General features: G+C 29.3%; 1 protein-coding gene across 4 annotated transcripts in view; it reads left to right on the top strand.

The window, feature by feature from the left end:
• LOC107445773 (Sequence-specific single-stranded DNA-binding protein) overlaps positions 1 to 23,394 on the top strand; it is a 254,058-nt gene that overhangs the window by 222,497 nt on the left and 8,167 nt on the right. For 2 of the 4 annotated variants that reach the window (XM_016060248.3, XM_016060250.3), the window contains 7 exons: positions 2,253 to 2,282; positions 17,219 to 17,292; positions 17,438 to 17,511; positions 17,642 to 17,687; positions 18,559 to 18,597; positions 18,714 to 18,777; positions 22,697 to 22,756. In XM_016060248.3, the coding sequence (XP_015915734.1) occupies positions 2,253 to 2,282; positions 17,219 to 17,292; positions 17,438 to 17,511; positions 17,642 to 17,687; positions 18,559 to 18,597; positions 18,714 to 18,777; positions 22,697 to 22,756 (387 nt within the window). The remainder of the gene's footprint in view (positions 1 to 2,252; positions 2,283 to 17,218; positions 17,293 to 17,437; positions 17,512 to 17,641; positions 17,688 to 18,558; positions 18,598 to 18,713; positions 18,778 to 22,696; positions 22,757 to 23,394) is intronic. The other 2 variants (XM_071184737.1, XM_016060249.3) reach the window with 1 other exon arrangement.

Here is a 23,394-nt window from a genome sequence, read left to right as displayed (position 1 = left end):
GTGGATATTTATGCTTACTGTTTTGCATTAAAATTTGTTATATAGCCGTGTTTCTTTTGTAGAATAAGGGATTGGTTCGAACAAAATGACTTTTTAAAAAGTCAATTATATTTTCTGAATTTCGCTGTTTTAATTTAATATGCCTTCATTTTCGTTTTTTTTTTTTTTTTTTTTTTTTTTTTTTTTTTTTTTTTTTTTTTTTTCCCTCTGAAAACCTAAATTAGAATTTAAAGTGATGTTTTATGTACGTCTTTTTCAGCAGTTAAATTTTTTTTTTTTTTTTAAATTGCTTTATATTTTATGCAGAAATTGTTTTTAAAAAGCTACTTAACTATAAGTTGGGAATTCAATATTTCTTTATACGGCGCTATATTTTATCGCAAATTTTTCCGTTTTAGTAAAACAAGTTTATATATTTTTTATACATTCATTATCTTTCAATCACTTAGCTCAGAAAAATGTTACATTTTAAATTTGAATACCAATATTCAGTACCGTCATTTCGTGGGGATTTCGCAGTTTTTGAACTTTGACATGTAAAAAAACTATGTTAATTCAAACTTTAGTAAAATTTATCGATATTATATTCATAACNAATTGTCTCTTATGTGAACTGAGGAAAAATATAATTTCCAGCTTTATTTTTTCAATTGGTAATTTTTATTTTCACTAAATGTTAAGTATCAATGTAGTCGTTTTTATAATAATAGATTAGTACGCAATTGTATGTCAACACATTATTTATTACCTTAAACTGTCTGGAATTTATTATTAAAGGGCTGCGCTTGCGTAAAATTTACTATCGTGGAAATTCAGCTTTTTTGCCTTTTGGCTAATCTCATCCCTGAATAGAAGAGACTTCTATCTTCAAATTTCACACATTTTTAACGTGAAATAAAGATAATACTGAATAGCAGCACTTGAAAAATGCCAAATTCGAATTTGCACTAAGTAGCCCCGCTGCACAAAGTAGCTCCGAATGACGGTAATGAAAAAAAGAACATTATTTTTATTTTATTTATTTATATTTTATTATTAAAAAAAAATGCTTAAACACATGACATATTTCAAAGTATAACACCCTCTGAGGAAAATCAAGTAGAATTTTGAGTTTTTAGCTAATCAAACTAAACTAAACTAAACTCAGCGGCCCTTGAGGGCCAATGCCTACTGCGCCCATCTCAGTTTTCTTGACCTTGCGCTCTTGGGTGCAGGAGCAGATGTTCCGGTCAGGTGGTCAGCCGAACGCGGAGCCCCCAGTGTTTAGTTCCCAAGCATGCTTGGTACTCATTTATCGACCCACTGAAGGGATGAAAGGCTGAGTCCACCTTCCCGAGGATCGAACCAGGGACCTGTGGCATGACAGCGCTTAGAGCTACCGCTCAGCCACCGGGCGTCAGCTAATGAAACTAGATATTATAATAAATTATATGACGCATTGGAAATTTTTCACTAAGTAAATGTATTTCTTACAATTTAAAAAAATGCATGAAAATAATCATTTTTAAAAATTTTTCTTTTATAATTTCTCAAAAACATTAAATTTTTAACTTATAATTAAAAGAGCTTTATATTAACCTCGTTAACAACTTATTAAAGCGTTTACGTATTCGCGTAATCTAAGATTTATATTATTGTTTCTACAATACTTATGTATTGTAAGACCTATATTCTGCCCTGTATTTGAAAAAACAATGAAAGTGCCTCACAATAGATTTCGATTAACGTGGCTTGACAACTATTTTCAATCTATTGCTAATGTTTTAAACGCTCAAATAGAATTTCAAAAAAATTTAATTTAAACAAAATTTATTTTTGGAAAGAAAAAAAATAACTTTTGCAATAAGTAGTTTACCATACATAAATGAATACAGGAAAATGTCAATTTTGAATTTTTTGCCGCTGTGTTAATTTGTGTTTTTTTTTCTTTGCTTATCTTTAAATTATAAAAAATATATTTACCGTGGGATAATTTTCAAGGTATCAAATTATTGTTTGTAATATCTATTTTTATTAACTCAATACTCAGAATTTTTACGTCAGTTTTAAAGGTCCTGCGATTCCTTTATTGGTTTTGCGTTACAAAAATATATTTTGGGGAAATTATGAAAATGAAATAAATGATTATTGCTTTGATACGTTATTCAATTCAAAACATAATAAGAATAAAACAATTCAATTCTTGTGTTTTCTTTCAGCAATCCATAAAAATGATTTTTTATTTCAAAAATAAACTTTTTTATTTTTTGCAGGTGATGGAGGAGAGTTTGTTGGTTGGCAAGGTAAGATCTCTACTACATAATTTTTTACATTATTTTTTTACAGTTGTTTTACATCATTCGCATTATATAATTGAAGTTTGGATTCTGTGATTTTTGTGAGCTGGTTGAATGTAACTAAATTAGTACGATAGACTAGAAAAGGCTCCTGTCTTTTTTGTCTGGTCTATATTTAGTTTCAGGTGAGACTTCGAAAAAAAAAATAATAAATGAGTCCAATCCATCGTTTCTGATAGAAACATAACAACTCTCGACTTGTCTAAACTAAAATATCCGTGCAATTACGACGTTCAAAGAATTTCACTCTCTCGAAAGCTGGAAGCTAATCCTTTTATTTATGATTATTTTCTACTCTTACTCACTTCATTCTTTATTTAAAAAGAAAAAAAAATCACAATCGTCATTTAAAAAAATATTCTTAGATTGCAAGTTTTAAAATTTAGACGCTTTGATTATTTTACTTTCGATTTCAGGTTTGCTATATGAAAATTTCTATTTACATGGCATTAATTTCAGTTGTAGCTAAATTAGTATCTCCATTTTTGTCATCGCAAAGTAATTTTTTTTTACTTGTTATTGTTTTGAAGTTCTTGTATTTTTAATCAGGCCTTAGTTTAGTTTTCCTGGAGAAACAAAACAACATTTGACATATTTGAACGGAAATACCCACGTAATTACAACATTTCTCTGAAGCCGGGAGTTTTTGCATCATTATTATTTTCTACTTTTTCATTATTATTATAATTTATTTATTCTTATTGATATTATTATTTATTTATTCTAAGTGCGCTTCAGCTTTGATTTTTAATAATAACTAAATGGTTAAATTAAAATGTTTTAAAAAATCATTTTAAATTATTTAATTTTTAACTTTAAATTTTCTATTACTGTTAGATTATATTAATTTCACTTGTTATTGTTTTGAAGGTCCTGTCATTTAAGTCTGAGCTATATTTAATTTTGTAAAGGGACTTTAGATTAAATTTTTTAAAAAATGGAAAAAATACAGTTCGTAAACATAAAAGAAACATAACAACCTTAGGCGCACCCGAAAAAAAAAATATCCATGTTATTACGACATTCATGAATGCTCTATCAAAAATTGCAAGCGTTTTCTAATCTTTATAATTATTTTTCTGCTATTTAATCGTTATTATTTACCTTTTTTTTTAATTTAGTGCAATTCTAAGAAAATTTTGAATTAAAATCTTTAAAAATATAAATATCTGCATGTTAAAAAAATATTCTTATATTAGATTGTAAGTTTTAAAATTTAAAGACATTTTCGGTTATTTCAATTTGGGTTTTCTGTTTAAAAATTTCTATTAGATGATATTAATTTGAGTCGATTGACACGATCATTTCATTTCACTTGTTATTATTTTTGAAGTAGCTACCTTTTCAATCAGGCCTATATTTAGTCTTCAGGGAGGACTTAAAAGAAAAAAGAAGAAAAAATCCAATCCATAGTTTTGAAAGAAACATAACAACACTCGAAGTATCCAAACGAAAATATCCATGTAATTACGACATTCATGAATCTCTCAAAAGCCGGAAGCATTTTTTTCTCTTTACTTTTCAAGAGAGAGAGGAGAAAGAAAAAAATCGGATCTTAACAATCATTAAACAACCGTTTTCTTTTTATCCTAGCAACACGTGAAAATGCTCCTCTGGAGTTCTCAGAAATTAGAAACGGTACTTTCTCTCTTTCCCCCTTCCCCACCTCCTTCAGAGTCCAGGGCCCAGAGTAAAGATTTCTTAATGAGACATCAACAAAAATTCGTCAAGTGTTGTCTTCTTGCCAACCCCCTGAACATCTAATTATGATTTTAATGGTTTCCCTGTTTGTGACTGCTACTTTTTTTTTTCTTCTTCTCTCATTTACTTTACCTTCCTTCCCTCCGAAAATTCTTCCAAAGATGTCGTCTGACTTACTCGTTTTCTGTTACGAAAGTGCAATTTGATTAAATCATCTTGTCGGGATGGCCTTATAGTCTTTGCTTTTAGTTTCAGTGTGTAAAAACTTAATGTGTAGAAGAAAAAAAAGTTTTCTGTTGTCTGTAAATCGGTTGCCGATGTCATGGAAAAAAAATCGTAATGGAAGGATAATTTAATGATGTTATTTTTTGTTGCTGATGAACTGTTTTATTAATATTTAATAGGTTTTAAGTCTTAGTGTTAGAAAAAATCGAATGTGAAATTATAAAGAATAGCGTTTAATTATTCTTTAATGTTTCCTGTAGTTGTGAGAGCATTTAAGAAACCTGGTTGGCAGGGCGCAGAACTCACGTTTTGTGAGAACGAGAGTTCAAGTTCGCGTAGTAAATGGTGATAGGTGCACGTTAAATCTGTCGGGATACAAAGTCCTCCTTGTACTCATAACAAATCAATACCTCTTCGCCTCACAACATCCTCGCGTGCCTGGGGCTCACCAAACAGGATTTAGCAGATGATCCATGGACGGTGTTGGATTTTTTGAGGGTGTATAACATCATGAACCAGGTCTAGCACTGCTGGCCAATGGGGGCGTGCAACAACAACATACCTCTAGTATACTGAATTGGAGATGGATCGTTCTCTGGTTCAGATCAAAATTACGATCCGTGGATGAATGAATGAGTCCACCCTATAAACCGGTGTGGCAGAAATCGAATTGTTGGCCATAGATGGCGCCACCGGAAAACGAGAACAATCGCAGCCACTCTGCCTTAATATCCGACATCACCAACAGATACCTAGTTAAAGCTTTCTCATTTACTCTACCATCCTTTCACCCAATAATTCTTTCCAAGATGTCTGATTTACTCGTTTTCTGTTACAAAAGTGCCATTTTATTAAATTATGTCGATATGCCGGATAGTCTTGTTTTTTGGTTCACTGCGTCACTTGATGTAACGAAAAAAGTTTTCTGTTGGCTGTAAGTCGATTGATGATGGCATGAAATAAAGATTCATAATAGAAAGATAATTTAATGGTGTTTTTTATTGACGAACCGTTTCGTTAATACTTAATAGGTCTTTGATTGTGAAATTAGCGAGAATAACATTTAATTATTCTGTAATGTTCGCTGTAGTTGTATAAGCATTTGAGATATCTAGTTAGAGCTTTAAATATCTTCTCAAAGTATCGTTAATTTTTAGTGTAACGAAGTTATGTCCACTGTAGTCTGCTTAAATATTGAGCCTAGTAAGCTATTTTTAAAATTAACTTTAGGAAATAAAAAACCTTGTAACATATAGAAATAGAACAAGCTTAGTTTCACGCATTAAGATGTCTGTTCTTGCCCTTCGTCTTCTGTAATGAAAGTGCAATTTAATTAAATCATCTTGTCGAGGTGCCTTTAGTTTTTCTTTCTTTTAGTTTCACCATGTCACTAAATGTGAAGAAAAAAGTTTCCTGTTAGCTGTAAGTCAGTTGTTGATGACATGAGAGTTTCGGAATGAAAGGAGAATTTGATGTTTTTTTTTAAATATTTATAATGAGTTGTTCAATTAATTTTTGATATCTTCAGAATCTTTAATCGATTTAAAAAAAAAAACATAATTGAAATTCTAATAGCATTTATTATTATTTTATTTTAAATATAGTTGTCGGATGTTTTTATAGTCCGTGTATACATTTACTCAATTTTTTTTTTAACTCAACTTTTTATAAAATAATAAATAAAAAAAGGGAACTAAAGTAATTTTACTTATAAAAATGATTTCCTGTCGACATTTTCATATCTAGCCGAGTATTTGGGAATATTTTCCTTTGGATGAGGATTGAATTTCTCCCTCAGGAGTTGCAAAGTATTCCACAATTTTATCGAACTCGATATCTTATTTATTTGCCACAAATAGAAAAACCACTTTGAATCTTCATTTGCTCGCATTTTTTTTTCTTCTCTCTTTTTTTTCAAAAATTTTTCCACGTGTGTTTATTTTTTTCTTCTTTCTATCTTACACGTCTCCCTTCATTTTGCGGCTGCTGACTTTGCGTAGGTTTGACATTAACAAGTCGCACTTTTCTGGAATAAGACCGGATGAAAAATTACATTCGGTTCCCTTTGATTCTACTAATGAAAGCGGACCACTTTTAAAAAAGGTATCCTTCTGTCTGCCCTTCCCATTGCAAAACAATAAATAGATCCTCTGTGCTTTGCGATAAAAACAGGTGGATAAAAATTCCATTTTGTAATGAAAAATACAGTCATTGTTTCCGCCTGGACGCTAAAACTATGCTTCAGATAATTTAGTTTTTTTTTTAGTTAATTTTTTGTCATTATGCATTGTGACGATTTTTTTAAAAAAAATCAGCTGTGCGTTGCTGTTTTAATTCAAGTATGAATAATTTCTAAGGATTTCATGCATATTAATTTACCTCGATTGAGTTTATTAAGTAAATGTTGATAATTGTAAGGGAAAATGATAATCTTTGTGATTCGTTTAAAAAAAAGTAATTGGCCTTTTTTTTTTTTTAGCTTATAGAAACATTTATTAATTACAAATGTGGATAACACTCGGGGTTAATTAAATTATGAAGTTACGTTATTTTTTAAATGTAACTAACATTTTGTTATGGAAGCAAATATTGATTAGTTAGCATATAAAACAATCATTATGTAAAAAAAAAAAAATGGCGTCATAAAATAAGCTTATAAAAACTTTAAAACAACTACTTAGCATTTTACTTAATTTATTTAAGTTTAGTTTCTTTTACTGTGGGCTCTGTGTATATCGCTGTTTTATTACATTTTTATTTTAATTTATTCTATTTTTAGCTATTTCTATTAGCTTTGTATTTCAGCTTAGAGTTAAAAATAAGTATTAAAATGATTATTATAAGTATTAAGATTATTATTTATTTTATTAACTGAATTTCAATTTACTCGTAACTCTCTACTGCATGTTTAAACTATTCATAAAATTTTTTTTAATTATGACGATCGTTTCATGCATTTTTATGAAACAGAAAAATATGATCTTAGTATTTTCGTGTAAATTATTTATTTAATCCCTACTTAAAAGTTATTTATCATCCCTTAATACTATTTTCTGTTATTATAGCTTTTTGATTACTCAAATTAAAGGCTAGAAGGTGAAACTGTTGTTCATTTATTATAATATAAACTAATTGGATAATATTATCTTTTTATGCGACATTTGATGATAAAAATATTTAGTCACTGTCTTACAATTATTAAATGATAAACTTATATAACTTAATTAATAATCATGAGATACAAATATTTTTTTTTTGTTTAGTGATCAAGACCTTTAATTTATAAATTTTTATTCTCTAGTACTTAACGCCCTAGAATCAATCATTTTTATTGCTATTTTTCAAAAAAAATCATAACATGCATTTTTAAAAATGAAAAGTAAGTTATTTTATTTACTTTTCGTTAGATTTTCACCAAGTAAGCACTTCAATATCTAGTCCAGCTGAGCCCCTTACTGAGCCAATCCATAATATATTCATTAAAACATTTTCTAGATTTATGAACTTTTTCCACAATTTACCAGTTTTTTTTTCTCCGGAAGTCCTGTAATTTACTAAATATTGGTTCACAAACTTAATTTGCAAAAGTATTTTGCATGGTAGCATACTACAGATGCAGAACATGTCTGATCGTGTGAATAAGGTTCGAGGAAAATTTAAACAGCCCTGGGGAAATTTTTAGTCTAATTTAAAGAAAGAAAAAAAGACTTTATGATTAGTTTGACCAACCTTAAATTGGGAGTGGAACATTAAATTTAGTTTAAGGAATTTTTACTATTTCAGTTTATTTTTATTATTTTTTAACACAAAAATTTTCCTCAGAAATTGTGTGAAATCAAATGAATTTTTTTTCTCCTTTGCTAAAGAAGAAATATGATCAAAAATTTTAACAAAATATTTTAAAAAATTATTGCAGATATTTTTTTAAAAAAAAATCTATAATTGGGGGGGGGGGGATTTCAAACGCCCCTCCCCCCCAAAAAAAAAGAAAACTGGGATCAAGGAAAATATTAGAATCTGAGACATTTGTGCACCCCTGGTATTACATGCACCACAGAAAAATGAGGTATTTCAAAATTCGGATTGAAAAACTTTTAATTAGGTACAAATGTAATGTGATATTTATGTTCTCGTTTTGTAGTGTCCACTTTTTTACTTCCTCCCCTAACCCTTTATTTTGAGACGTGGTCAATCAACCGATAACACATGAATAAATAAAATTCTTCTTACGTGTTTTCTTTTTCTTTCAAGAGAACGTTCTCTCTTTTTTTTTTCTCTTTCATCACCACACTCCGCAGAATCGTGAGCCAGCACAAGACTGATCTTTTAAACCTTTCCTCGCTATTGTATAATCCGCCAAAAATCAAAAATAAAAAAAAAAGGAATCTTACAAACATAGCTTTGCACGATGTTCGTGCCCAGCAGTGAAGTGAAGTATTGATTTGGGCAGTTTCTTGAAATTGAAGAATTGATTTATGCTTTCAATATATATTATGTTTCTCGTGTTTCTAAAAAGGTATGCCGTATTTTCACGTGTTTACTGCTCACGGATAATAAACAATTTGCTTTAAAGATATTATTTCTCTAACACTTTTCTAAAATAGGCCCTCGGCCTTGCATTTTAAATGAGTTGGGTTTATTGGATCGATATTGTTCTCCGCTGCTGTAAACGTACTTATTGTTATCGATAGCTATAGATCAAGTGTTGCTAAGAGTGGAAAGGAGAATTTATTGATGTTTGAATCGCTATTTCGATAAACGCTGTTTGTTCTAATGTATTGCGGTAAAAAATATCTGCTTCCATTTTGCAATATAAAACAGTCGTTGCTTAAAGGCGAAGCAATTATACGTGTTAAAAATTTAATGAGTTTTGTGTTAATATTTTGTCACTATTGAAATGATATTTATTCATAATGTTACCACTTTGACGACCGATCGGGGAAATCTCATCGTTTTGCAAACTATCTGTACACGACCGAGCGGGGAAATCTTATAATTTTATGAACTATCAGTACCCCACAGATTGGAGAGATCTCATCGTTTTGCAAACTATCTGTACACGACAGGTTCGGGAGATCTCATCGTTTTTGCAAACTATCAGAACAGTACATGGCCGAGCGGGGAAATCTCATCATTTTGTAAACTATTAGTACCAGACAGATTAGGGAGATCTCATCGTTTTGTAAATTAGCAGTACACGACCGAGCAAGGAAATCTCATTGTTTTGTAAACTATCAGAACAGTACATGACCGAGCGGGGAAATCTCATCATTTTATAAGCTATCAGTACCCGACAGATTGGGGAGATCTCATCGTTTTGCAAACTATTAGAACAGTACACGACCGAGCCAGGAAATCTCATCTTTTTTTAAACTATCAGTACCCGACAGATTGGGGAAATCTCATCGTTTTTGCAAACTATCAGAGCAGTACATGACCGAGCCAGGAAATCTCATCTTTTTTTAAACTATCAGTACCCGACAGATTGGGGAGATCTCATCGTTTTTGCAAACTATCAGAGCAGTACATAGCCGAACGGGGAAATCTCATCATTTTATAAACTATCAGTACCCGACAGATTCGGGGAGATCTCATCGTTTTGTAAACTATCAGTACATGACCGATCGGGGAGACCTCCCTATTTGGCAATAATTAGTTATAGCTGTTAAAAAATACGCGGGGTTGCTAGTTTATACTTAAGCGCAATTTGCTCAGTCGGCACTGTTTTCACATATTATATCGTATCACAAATAAATAAATAAAAAAAGAGGAAGAGTTAATTGTTATCTCTTTTTTGACTAGAAATAATGCTGTTTTAAACTCATAACTTTCTCGAGAAGCCTTATGAGTAAATTTATAATAAGAACACTTCACTTTCTATCTTAATTGTTTTCTATCTTTAATTTTTTTTACTAAAAAATGTAACCATATATATAAAAAATATGAATATAATATTTAAATTATTTGCAACTTTTGTGTTTTGTCTCTCAACTTACCTCTGTCCAACCAATCTATTATGTTTCATTTCTACAACCAAAGTCAAAGATAATCTTTCCAAAATTCAGAATTAATTTTTTTTACAGTGAGTCCCAAACTGGCAAGTCTTACAAACGATTAAGAAATTCACAATGCATTAGGATTTTAACGTTGATTTTCTCCCAAACTTGAATATAACTGTCGTGTCTTAACTCTTGGATTAAATTAAATTCTGACCTAATTTAATAGAGTAAATTCTGTCAATCAGTTACAGAAACAGAAAGCGTTAGTAATCTATTTTTTGAATATTTGAAAAGGTACTCTGACGCTGGTGGAAAAATCTCGCCAAATAGGTAATTTTTTAAAAGCAGTTTTTTTTTAAACGTTTAGGTTTATTTGTACATTTTAAAGATCAAACGATTCTTTTCAGCAAAATAACAAACGTATATATTTTAAAACTAAAACTTTTCTACGGATTTGAGTCTCCCAGACAATTGCTTTTTTAAAAAAAGTTTGATTATTATTATTCTTTTTTTTTAACGTTTAGGCTATTTGCATATTTTAAAGATCAAATGATTGTTTTTCGCAAAATAACATCCGTATATATTTTAAAACTGAAACTTTGCTACGAATTTAATGCTCCCAGACTATTGCTCTTTATCTTCCTTAAGGAGAAAAAAAATCCTCTAATATTTTAACATTAAGTTTCAACATCCTCTAGTGTAGTGCATAGATTCATACATTTTCAAGATCAATAATTAATAAACAATAAAAACAATTGCCACAAATGATGGCATCACAACGAATGAAATCACCCCATCGAAATTTTAATTCCTCAAATAAAATCATTTACGATCTCTTTCGAATCAATTTCCTTTCTCTCCATTCTTACTACATCATTTTTTTTCTCCTGATTTTTCATCCCTTCTAGTAAATTGCTAACAAGATAAGCTTCATAAAACGGTCTCCACTCAGAAATTAAGTTTTAAAAAAAAAGTTATACATCAAACTGCAGTCATTGGCTTTCACAAAAATTTAATACTCCACTTGGAAGCTTAAGATGGGGCCATAAAACCTATATCTCTTGATATATATTGACTGCTCCCCACTTTTGGCGAAGTTATAAAATGCTATTCTTTTAAGGTTTCAGATATTGCCTTGGGGGGTAGTATTGTTTGGAAATTAATAAAAATTAAGTATCGCCACATTCGATGCATCAAGAGGTTTTTAAATTTTTTTATATAGGCGTGTTTCTATTTTATGCTATGGAATAGTGGTGTTATGTTATAGAAAAGGTTAAGAGTCTTTTCTTTTTTTATGAATTGATATTGTAAACGACGATTTTACGCAACATTATTATAATTTTTTTTTTTTACTTTTTATTTTTTCCCCTCAATTTTTAGAAATTTTTCTGTTGACTTTGTCTGAGAAAATTTCTTTTTTGTAAATATAAATAAATAATAAATGGCATTTTTTTTTATGTGTACTTCAGTTTATAAAAACTCACTTTTAGAGATTAAGATTTTATACTTGTGGTAATGAATTTAATTTAATGTTCTTAAAAAAAAAAAGAAAGAAAAAAGTAGAGCGATGGCTGGTCGATATGAATTCCGCACTCAGCTCGCATCGATCACAGTGCTGACGTAAAATATTCTCAGTGATAAACGGATCATGGGTTAGAGTCCCTTTGCCGTCGTGCTTACCGTAGGAGGTTTTCGCGGTTTTCTTTTCGATATGACGTAAATGTGGGTTAGTTCCTCCAAACTAGTCCTCCACGAAAGCAAATTTCTCCCAATACTTGATCCAAAAGTTCCCCTGTTTTCTGGATTAGATTCAAAATTACAAGGCTGCGGTGTTGAACATTGGTAGATAGTAAACTCAGGATTGGGTCGACTTCAACGCCGGTTATAAAATAAAATAAAATGCTTGCCAAANAAAAAAAAAAAAAAAAAAAAAAAAAAAAAAAAAAAAAAAAAAAAAAAAAAAAAATCAGCTCCATTAGTGTACTACTGACTAGACGCTTATTTTATGCCATGGAATAAAATTTATTCCGTTGTAAACAAAATTTTTCGTTAAGAACGTTCTTAATATAATTTTTAGAACCCCTGTCAAAATTAAGTCTAAAAAAGTATGCACAACGCAGCCATACAGTGGAAAAAGCAACGTAAGTGCATAATTTTCGTTAACACTTTCGTTTCTCCAACTCAGCAGAATAGTCGTTGCAAATTAATATTTAATCAACGAAATCTAGCAAATAATTTTAGGAAATCGAGACTGCGATCATCAAAGCCTGTTTGATTGCTGGGAAAAACAGAGGGGAGTTATAAGACGGTTTTAAGAAACAGCTCCAAGTTTCAGCAGTCAATGAAACGGGTTTTTGGTTTTCGTCCTGCCTTCTTCATTTTTAATTATAACAAATTTATATAGCGTTTTTGTTTCTTCCTCTCTTAACTGCTTTGGCGATCTCACATGTTTATATATTATTTTTGACTTTATTTTTGATTAGTATTCTAAAAATATATATTAAGGGTGATGATTACTGAACACTTTGCATGTATATACGTATCTATATGTGTATATTCAGATGTGCATATAGCGTCTAGTGCCTAGAAAAAGGGTATAAATAGTTGATTAGAGTGGATAATTACTGTCGATTTGCTATTTTATTTATTAACTATTGATGAACAACCTATCCAACTTTGGTGGAATGATAAGGCTCAGTATCCGTGTAATTTTAAGATGATAAGGTAACTCCGGATTCATAATTTCGGCATAACTTCCTTTTTTAACGAACACTCAATTGCGTTAAATTAAGAAGAAAACCACGAAAAATTTACAGGGTTAGCTCGATGTTAGTGAGACTATAATCCATAATACATTTCCCTATCACCTGGGGGGGAGGATGTGTCAGCACTGTGCTCAGGAATAGCGTATGAATCAATCAGTAATTACCAGGATTCGAACCTGATTCTCATCTGTCCTAATCAACGTGAACTCTTCACAAAATAGTATATTACAGAAAACTCATTATATTAGTAGTGTTTTTTATATATTTTTTTATTTATTAAAATTATTTTTCGTATTCAAAATTGTAGGTACGTTATATAGTAATATATAATAAAAGTTTAGTTAGTTTCCATTATGAGTTTTAAATTTCCCTTAAACTAACATCTGCAAAGTATGAACTTTAAAGTAATATTAAAAAGTTAATTCTGCGAAATATTTTAAGTGAATAAAGCAGCTACATATCTGCAGCATAAAACAAGATGAATATTTTCCTTGGTTATAAATTTTCTTTTTTTAAAAAACGCTGTAAAACTAAATGGGCTGCTTATAATTCTATACCTCACTCTTGGATTAAATAAATCTACACGCCGCCCATTTACGATTATTACTCTCTCACGTGGTTTCATTTTTTATTTTTCCCCTCTTCAAAATTGCATTCTCTGCGTTAAATTTAATACATGAAGTTATTAGCCAAACCACCTCTTTTTTGTTGATAAGAATCTCAGATTGAGGCGCAAAATCGTGATCAAATTTGAAACTGGGAGTAATTAGAGGTAATCATTAATGGAAAGTTTATAGTTCTTTTTTTATATACACATATTTTTTCGCACTTTAATAACGAAAGAAAATAAAAAAAAACTTCTTTTAGTTCGTGTTTTGATTAATCGCAATCCCTTCTTTTCGACCAATCATGCAGAGGAAAATCAGCTTTAGTTTGTTTTCCTGCTTTAATAGTGCGCTTGCTGGAAAAATACATTTACAGATATTTTAATGGTTTGCTTTTGCATAACCATTACCTTAAATGTTTTTATTTGCTGTTCGTTTAATCTTTCAAGCAAGATTTTGTTTCGTATGAAAAAAAAAAATTTTCTTCCTCTATCGTGCTGAATCGGTAAATTGAACAGAGTATGTTGAATAAAAATTATGTAATGCATGGAGGTTTTAGAGATATCATAATGAGTTGACGAACAAAAATCGCTCACTCTTAAACAGGGTGCGTAGCGTTTTTAAAAAGTGCTTAAAGGTGCTTATTTTCGAATTTCGTTTTTTAAAAACCCTTAATTTTCTTTAGGTGTTTTTGAAAAGTGCTTAATTTTTCCTTTTTCAAAATGAGATTTTTCCTTTTTCTTATTGATTTTCGCTACGGATTATACAAAAAGACGCAGTTCACATTGTTCTATTCAACGTTTTCACAATTAATTCAACCCCAATCTATTTCGGCGTATTTTCAATCGNTTACCTTTAAATGTTTTTATTTGCTGTTCGTTTAATCTTTCAAGCAAGATTTTGTTTCGTATGAAAAAAAAAAATTTTCTTCCTCTATCGTGCTGAATCGGTAAATTGAACAGAGTATGTTGAATAAAAATTATGTAATGCATGGAGGTTTTAGAGATATCATAATGAGTTGACGAACAAAAATCGCTCACTCTTAAACAGGGTGCGTAGCGTTTTTAAAAAGTGCTTAAAGGTGCTTATTTTCGATTTTCGTTTTTTAAAAGCCCTTAATTTTCTTTGGGTGTTTTTAAAAAGTGAATTTTTTTCTTTTTCAAAATGAGATTTTTCCTTTTTCTTATCGATTTTCGCTACGAATTATACAAAAAGACGCAGTTCACATTGTTCTATTCAACGTTTTCACAATTAATTCGAACCCAATCTATTTCGGCGTATTTTCAAACTGTAGCGTATGAAAACGCCATTCGTTTTACATGATTCAAAATTTTAGGATTTTTGCCTAATTTTGCCAACCCTGCCTAATTATGATATTTTTTTTAAAGTGCTTAAAATCATTTTTTGAGTGCTTGAAAAGTGCTTAAAAGGTACTTATTTTTTTATAAATAATTTGACTATACACCCCGTGAAATAAACCATTTTATGTAAAATTATCGGCTGTTTTATTAATCATGTTTTATTAATCACTGAATATCATTATAAATCATTTTTAATAAAATACGTATATTTTACTATCCACTTGTTGGGAAAATAATTAGAAAACTGAATAGGATTTAGATGAAGTTTGAATTTAAAGAAGAAAAAAATTAATTGAAGGAAAAGTAAAATTTATAATGTATTGTAAAATCTAACTAAAACAATAAGTAAAAAATTAATTTTCAATTTAACTATTATTAAATTAAGCATTATGAAATTTTAAAAATTGCTTACTCAGTTTTAATAACTTTCACGGTGCGTTTGTCACAACGTTTAAAAAAAAAAGGAAACCTAACCGATCAATGAAACAAAAATAAAATTAATAGTGGATGAAAAAAAGGACTGGTCATATACACATGATACAATTTTTTCGCCTGCAACATTTAATAAGACTGGTAAAATATTAATAAAAAAATGTCCTAAATTTTTTCTGAATCTAATCTTTTTAATTTTTCGTATTTTTCATTCTTCAGTTTTAAATTCTGATTTTAGCGTATCTAGCAGAGTATGTGAGTTGAAAATACTATAGTAATAAGCCTTATTTTCTATTTTAGATTATATTTTTTCTTAGTACATTTTATAGAAAGGTACTTTAATAGTTTCTGGAATTTGCACTGACTAACAGACCAATACACAAAAACATCTTATAAGCTTCATGGAAATGATGATATTTTTCAGAGAAAATGCTTTCCTATTCTTATTGAAAATGTGGCTTATTATTAAAGTACCCTAACCACTACAATTTTAGTTTTAAACAAACAACTGTTTCGTAAATATCTAAAAACAGAATTTAATTTTTAAATTATTGTAACATAATAATATCCATTAAGATAAATTTGATGATGTTGTTTCTTATCAATAACAGCATTTTATTAAAGTCCGTGAATCAGCTTCAGAACTATAGAACTGCCGGCTATTCTATCAAGCATATATTTTAACGTATGGTCCGAAGTCACTCAAGTCAAATTACATTTATGACCTGATGCATGCTGCTTGAGTTAGATATAATGAGTTATTATAAAATTAGAAAGATATCTTATTACGATATATGCAATATAAAAACCTCCATGTTTTTTTATTATATTAATTCTTCGTTTAAAATCTTTTTCTTAATCTATTATTCTGAACTTTCTCATTATTAATGATTTATTTCTTTTTTAAAATAGATTTTTTAAAAAAAACACTAACATTTGTTTAGAAATAATTATTATGAAAAGTTTTCCCACAATGAAGTTATGATAGTGTGATATGAATGAAAACTACTTAAAATTCTTAATTTTCTCTTCGTTGCATGTGATTAAGGTATTATGGGGTATGTCTTGCAATGCATCATTTCACAATGGTGAATCAAGGTGCATAGCGTTTTTAAAGAGTGCTTAAAGGTTCTTATTTTCGATTTTCATTTTTTAAAAGAGAAACATTTTTCGTTTTTTTTTTCATTAGGTGTTTTTAAAAAGTGCATAATTTTCTTTTTTCCAAATTGAGATTTTTCCTTCACCATGTTGATTTTTGCTAAGAATTATGCAGAAAGACCCTGTTCACATTGCTCTATTCGACGTTTTCACAATTAATTCAACCCCAATCTATTTCGCCGCATCGTCAGACTGTAACTTATGAAAACACCATTTGATTCAAAAATTTTGACAATTGTCAAAAACAATGCCGAAATATTTTATTATTTTTTTTACATGACGGTTAAAACCAGATAAAACCGTCAATTGTCAAAAACTTTCCAAAACTGCTTAATTATGATATTCTTTTAAGTGCTTAAAAATATTATTTGAGTACTACTTGAAATGTGCTTATTTTTTGTTGAATAATTTGGCTACGCACCCTGTGAATGCAATCCCTAAATAATCCTTACTATTAAAATCAGGGTGTTCCGGATATTGCTCCGATTTGATTTTCTCTCACCATTGGGAAACGATAATATAAATCCAATTTTGAGTTTACTTTCCAGCTTTTCCATTGCCCCATTATTTGATATGTGTGTATAATAAGGTCTTATAAAGAGAATATGCATTTAATAAAGAAATTTATCTGTATAGGTCCTCCCGGTATGAACCCTATGAATCCTCGTATGAACGCTCCCAGAGGGCAGCCTCTTCCCATGAACCCAGGAGTAAGTCTTTTATGAATCATTATCTATTCTTTTCTTTTATTTAAAAAGAAGCTCTTTTTGTGAGAGATTTCCATTTACTTAAACCTTTGATATCTTACAGAGCAGTAAAAAGAAAATTTTTGATTTAAATGTTGTCTTGTTTCAGAATTATGGAGGTATGAGGCCGCCACCTAATAGTACTATGGGTCCTGGTGGACCATCCATGCCACCTATGTCTATGTAAGAAATATTTTTATAGCGTTTTGCATAGTTCAAATTTATTCCATCTCTGTAAATTAATATTTTCATCTCAGTGTGCGTGTTTTTAAATTGTGTGTAATTTTTAAAAATTGTTTTCTTTTCGTTATAGGCCTGGAGGTCCTGGTGGGCGTCCTTGGCAACCTAACACATCAACAGTAAGATCTTGTTTTTAAAATTTTGAAGTGAAACTTTTTATCTGTAGAATAAATACAATGATAGTAAAAAAAAAAAGTTGTTATTCACTGCCCTTACAAAAATTTAAGGTATTTTTGAGGTGTCAAGGTTGATTTGAGGTTTATTCAGAGTTGATTTCGAAAACAACCTTAAAAGATCAACCTCCCAAAGTGTATGAAGTTGTTTTATTCACACTTGAGGTTGTTTTGGGGCTGGTGGGAATCTACTTTAGAGTAACCAGCGTAGGGATGTTGTTTTTGAGGTGTACTGATTATTTTTTTGACACTTCAAGCAAATACGTATATGTGAGGTATGAATAATTTCCCCCGATCTAAACTAAAATTATTTCTGAGTTTTAAATGAGGTTGATTTCGTGTGGTGTAAATGTAGTTGAAATTGAGGTTTATTAGTGAGGTTATTTTTGGTGCAAAATATCACCTCATTTTCTACCTCAGACGTATTTTTTTATATCTGTTAACCTCAAAAACACTTTTTTTTGTAAGGGTGCTTAGCTTTTTAATGTAATTTATCTGTGTTTTAATTAAATATTATTTGACTTACAGCAATCAATACTTATTTCTAATCGTTTTAACAACTTTAAAAACTAAATGTTTTTCAACTTTAGATTATTTATTTTTAAAAAAAGAATATTTAATTCAAATGTTGTACAAAAAATTGGTCATTCCAGTGCTTGGTGCTTCAGTGTGTATCAGCTTTTGTTTTTGACAAACTGCACTCAATGTACAGTACTTTATTTTAAAATCATCTTATTCCAATTTTTGTTTATTTATTTGTTGTTCATTTTATAACAATTGTTTATTTTTGTATTTAAAATCTCCTTCTCTCTTTTAGATGAATTATTCTTCAGCATCGCCTGGAAGCCATTATGGGGTAATTATTTGATAACTATTGTATTTTAGAATACATCAAAACATATTAGTCAAATTCATAATTTTTTCTCTCTTCAATTTTTATAATTGTGGATACATTGTATGTTTTGTTGTTAGGGTCCTCCAGTATCTAGTACAGGTCCCCCTGGTCCCGGTACGCCTATAATGCCCAGTCCACAAGGTGAGAATTTTTGTATTTTTTAAAAAATTAATTAATAATGCATTTTTTCCTCCATATTAAGTTTAATTTTCCTGGCCAGCTAACCTTGCATGAAATTCATGTTTTCATTCACTGAGTTTCTTTCATTTTCAGAATGTGTGGAGCTACGCTTTTATCACCCTTTGCATTGACAACCCTGTACCTGAAATATTTAATTATGAAATTCACTCATTTGTTTATTTTTCATTTAACCTCTGGTAACTATGTAAATATACAAGGTGTTCTCTAACAGCTACCCTTATATTTCTAATTCGATAAGAATTAGTAAGCACTTAAATAGCAGACAATTGTATGCTAATATATAATTGTAAAATCCAGAGTGTAATTGACTTAACTATTCGTATTTGGGAAAATTTGCATAGAAATATATTCTCAATGCAGAACTTTCATCTTGGATAACCAGAACGAAAACTGGTGTTTTAGCACGAAAAAGAACAGATGAAAGAACGGTTTGAATTTTGCAAATGCTCAATTGGTTAAAGATCATTAAAAACATCGTTAAATTTATAATTTACAATCTTTTTCTTCATAGTTATTCTTCCAAAAGACGAAATTGCATGATTAAAGCTAAACTTAATGAAATTATAACTATATATGCATTTCTATGTTTCCTCTCCTTCAATCTGTGTTTCTACACTGAAAAACATTCTTCATTTTAGAACTGAAACTATATGTTTATATTCTAATCTTGGTGATATTTTTTTCCCACATTCTTTAGCTTCATCTAAGATCATTTATAGATAATTTCTAACAAATGGGATGTTTTTTTAATGCTTTTAATTTATCTTAATAATGATTTACCTAGTATGAAAATTAAAAAAAAAATTTCTGAAATAATAATTACAATAATAATTTTAGTGAATGATTCCAAAATATATTTCGATTAGATAGCACCTTGTATATTATACCTGATGTTTCATTGTTGTGGTTTTTATTACTTAATTTTATTGTGTTTTATATATATTGTGTTACAATTCCTGCCTTAATAATTTCTAAACCCAGAAAAGACATTCATTTTCTATTAACAATAAGTATATCCTACAATTTATACACAAATTTATGGAATATTTAAGTGTGTTTTTTGAAGCTCTTTTGTTAAAGAAAGTAAAGAGCTGCACATTGAGAATTTTAATTTGAAAAAAAATTCCTGAATTTTTAACTTAACTATTTTATTAAAAAGAATTTAATAGGCTTAAAAACAGACGATATTTTAAGAAGTATTAAACTTTATAAAAAGTTGCTAATTTGATGGATTTTTCTACTCAAATTAAAAGGGTTAAATAGTTAATTGGCTGATTTTTAACCTAAACAAAACAGTTGGGGTAACTTCCCTGTTAAATTAAAGAAGTAGGACCATAAAGGTTTTTTTTCCCGCAGGCTTCATAATGAACAGAAATGGGGCTCACTAAAGATTTTTTAAACTTAACCTAAAAGTTGTAAAAGACTTACAAAAATAACAGTTTTAAAATTAGCAGAAAGAAATTTTTATCTTCTTTTTTTATGTGACAAAAGAAGGTTTGAAGAACAACCTTAAATATACTTTAAAATAAATATTTTCCAGAATTGTTGCCAAATCCCAGCTTAAGATATTTTCTCATTGTCAATAATTTTAGACAAAATTACTCATTGTTAATTTAAAATTTTAAGGAAAAAAACTTTTTTCTGTTAAGCTAATAGGAAAAGACGATTGTTTAAAGTTTCTTTATCTATATGAATAAATGTTTGTTTTACTCATAAAGTCAATGGAACTGGTTTAATGTCTTTTTTATTATTTTTTTTATCCCATTCGGTTTATTTTGTGTCATTCTGAGTTGTTATTTTGTTTTGGAATGTTCCCCATACATGTACCAATCTGTTTGCACCATCTTTTCTGTCTCCATTATGTGTGTACTATATGTGTCTCCTTTTAACTTCTACTTTCTGTTTTGATGTTTGTTTTTCTGAGAAAGATTATGCAAATCAACCTTAAATCAGAAGTGTTTATTTATGTCGCCTTATATCTATGCCTTTGATGAATAGTAGGCTTATTTTCCCTCTTTTTATTAACTGAATTGATATCCTAATCCTAACAATTTTAATTGTAATCTTATTTAGTGCTCAGAAAATTAACATGGTTTAAAAACTCACATGAAGCCAAATGTAAGAAGATAAAAATTTACAGTTTGTTTCATTCTAAAATCTCTTAATTTATTCTCACATAATTTAAAAATTAGTTATTAGATTTGTTGTCAGAAGATTAGTTATTAGATTTGTGGAACTGTTAACTAAGAAAAAGTTTTAAACAGAAATAATGCTCTGATACTTGTCAAGCCCTTCCATTTGAAAATCTAAGCCTTAGCACTGATGTATGTTAATTTTACCCTCAATTGTTACTGTTGGTGGCCAGTTTTCTTCATCAGCAGTGCCATCTACTGACTAACTTTGTTAGTTGTTTTGAAACTTGTTGCATAAAAATCAATTGGTTCCTTAAAATGAACGTAACAAACTGTACATTACTATTTCTTCACTTTTTAAAAAAAAATTATTTTTCAAACTATCAGTCATTTTAGGGGATACCCAATCTGTGTTAGAAGGTCAAAAAAAAAAAAATTAAAGCCACTTTCCAAGTTCTTCACAACTTATTAAAAAAAATTGATTTCTGCAGAATAATATAAGACTGCCAAAAATATTACATTTTTTATTTTTATTTTATTTTTAATTAAGCAACAAAGGTTTAAAAAGAAAAATTATTCATTGGCAAAAAACGGTTCAATTGCAAAAAATATCATTAGATAATTTTTTCCTCAAATAATTCTATTTTATTTAATTAACCTTTAAATACTGCATTATCTAATTTAACACTAAAGTTAATGCCACTGGCATTATGCTGTTAAATCTTATTCGCTATTTAATCTGCATGAAATGTATTTAAATTGATTTGTAAAATACTTTTATGAGTCGGAAAATATTTTCTTAAATGTTGAAAATACAGTATTATATAAAAGATAAACATAAGAAAACATAACTATTTTATTTTCATTAATTTCTGTTATAAGTTATGTTCTATTATATGTTAAATTCTGTTTGTTTTATCTGTTCTATACTGTTTTTCTACTCATAAATATTTAAAAAAAAAAAAACAATACTAAGGATGTACTCTGTCTTAGATCACTTTAAAATGTAGATTTAAATTAAGGATCGCTAGTTTTAATAAATTTATCTCTAAAAAAAAAAATGAAAAATTTCGTTCAACTCTGAAATGATAACGTGGTTGAAAAGGTTGTGCACCTTATTTGCTGCTTAAAAGATATCATTTCTTAAAAATAACGTGTGTACAAAAGGTCTTAGAAATATGAATTAACATGATTAAAGGAACCAAATTTTAGATATTAAATTATTGTATTTGAATTGCATTAAGTAAAGTAATATATTTAAAACCGTGCATTTAGTATCCTTATTTTGAAACTGCTATGGGGAGAAAGCTTTAAATAATTCCAAAATTTTATACATATTGGAGTTAAGGGGTGGCTCTATTACCCCAAGCCAATCTGCAAAATTTGTGATTTTTTTTTAAATAATTTTTTTCAACATTGTTATTTTCAATTTTCACCATTTTTGTCTTATTTAGGGAGCAGAAAATATCAATCCAGAGTTTTAAGATTCTTTAACCCGTCCTACTATTCAGCTTTTGTAGACAAGATTTTAATTTGTATTTATTTTGAGTGAAGGGGGGGATTGCTTTTTTCAAGCTAACCTTTAACCCTGAATAATTAGAGAGTGAGGAATCTATTTGCATAATCTTTCAGAGTGGCTCTTTGCTGCACAGCTGCATCCTGTTGTTGAGAGCTACTTGCCTGCTTTTTTTCCTGCACTTATTTCAAGCTTCATGTATTGTTTTTAGGTTCATCAGGTCCTTACTCCCCTGCCAGTCACCGAATGAACACTTCTACGCCACGAAGAGGTGAACATCTGATGCAACACACGCAATGTGACATGCATTGTTTCCCCTTTCCTCCTCTCTCTCTTCTTTTTCTTTTCATTAACTCATCTCACTTTTGGTTCTTTTTCTTATCTTTTTTTTTAATTTAGTTTATCTCACCCTTCCTTTTCATTCATCTTCCTTCAAATATCATACAGTGATTGTCAATCATTCAGAACTATTTTATCTCTGAATTATTCAGTGTGAAAAGAAAAAAAATGACGTAATAATTATTACAGGCGTGCATGCAGAATTTTTTCGAAAACTGTACGAAAACTAATAATTGGTGCCACGGAGTAGCTGACCAATAAGGCCACCTCCGTAAATGATTAATTAAATATTAAATCTAAGGCCTATATTATTGAAATTAGTTGATTAATTAGATTTGTAGTTATTGAGCAATTAATACCGTTGAAAACTGTATTCCATATCCAACATAAAAAATAATTTAATCTGGTATATTATGAATAGCAATTTCTTGCATAATTCTGTGGGGAGCAAAAACTCATATGAATTAAATTTATTGAGTATTAAGTGATTATAATCCTTTCATATGTAATTCTGCTATTAACAAAACAAAGCAACAAAAAAACTAAATTTTTTTGAATTTAATTTTATGT

This window comes from Parasteatoda tepidariorum, chromosome 9 (assembly GCF_043381705.1).
Source record: "Parasteatoda tepidariorum isolate YZ-2023 chromosome 9, CAS_Ptep_4.0, whole genome shotgun sequence".
NCBI lineage: Eukaryota > Metazoa > Arthropoda > Arachnida > Araneae > Theridiidae > Parasteatoda > Parasteatoda tepidariorum.
This window is presented reverse-complemented; position numbering and strand designations above follow the sequence as displayed.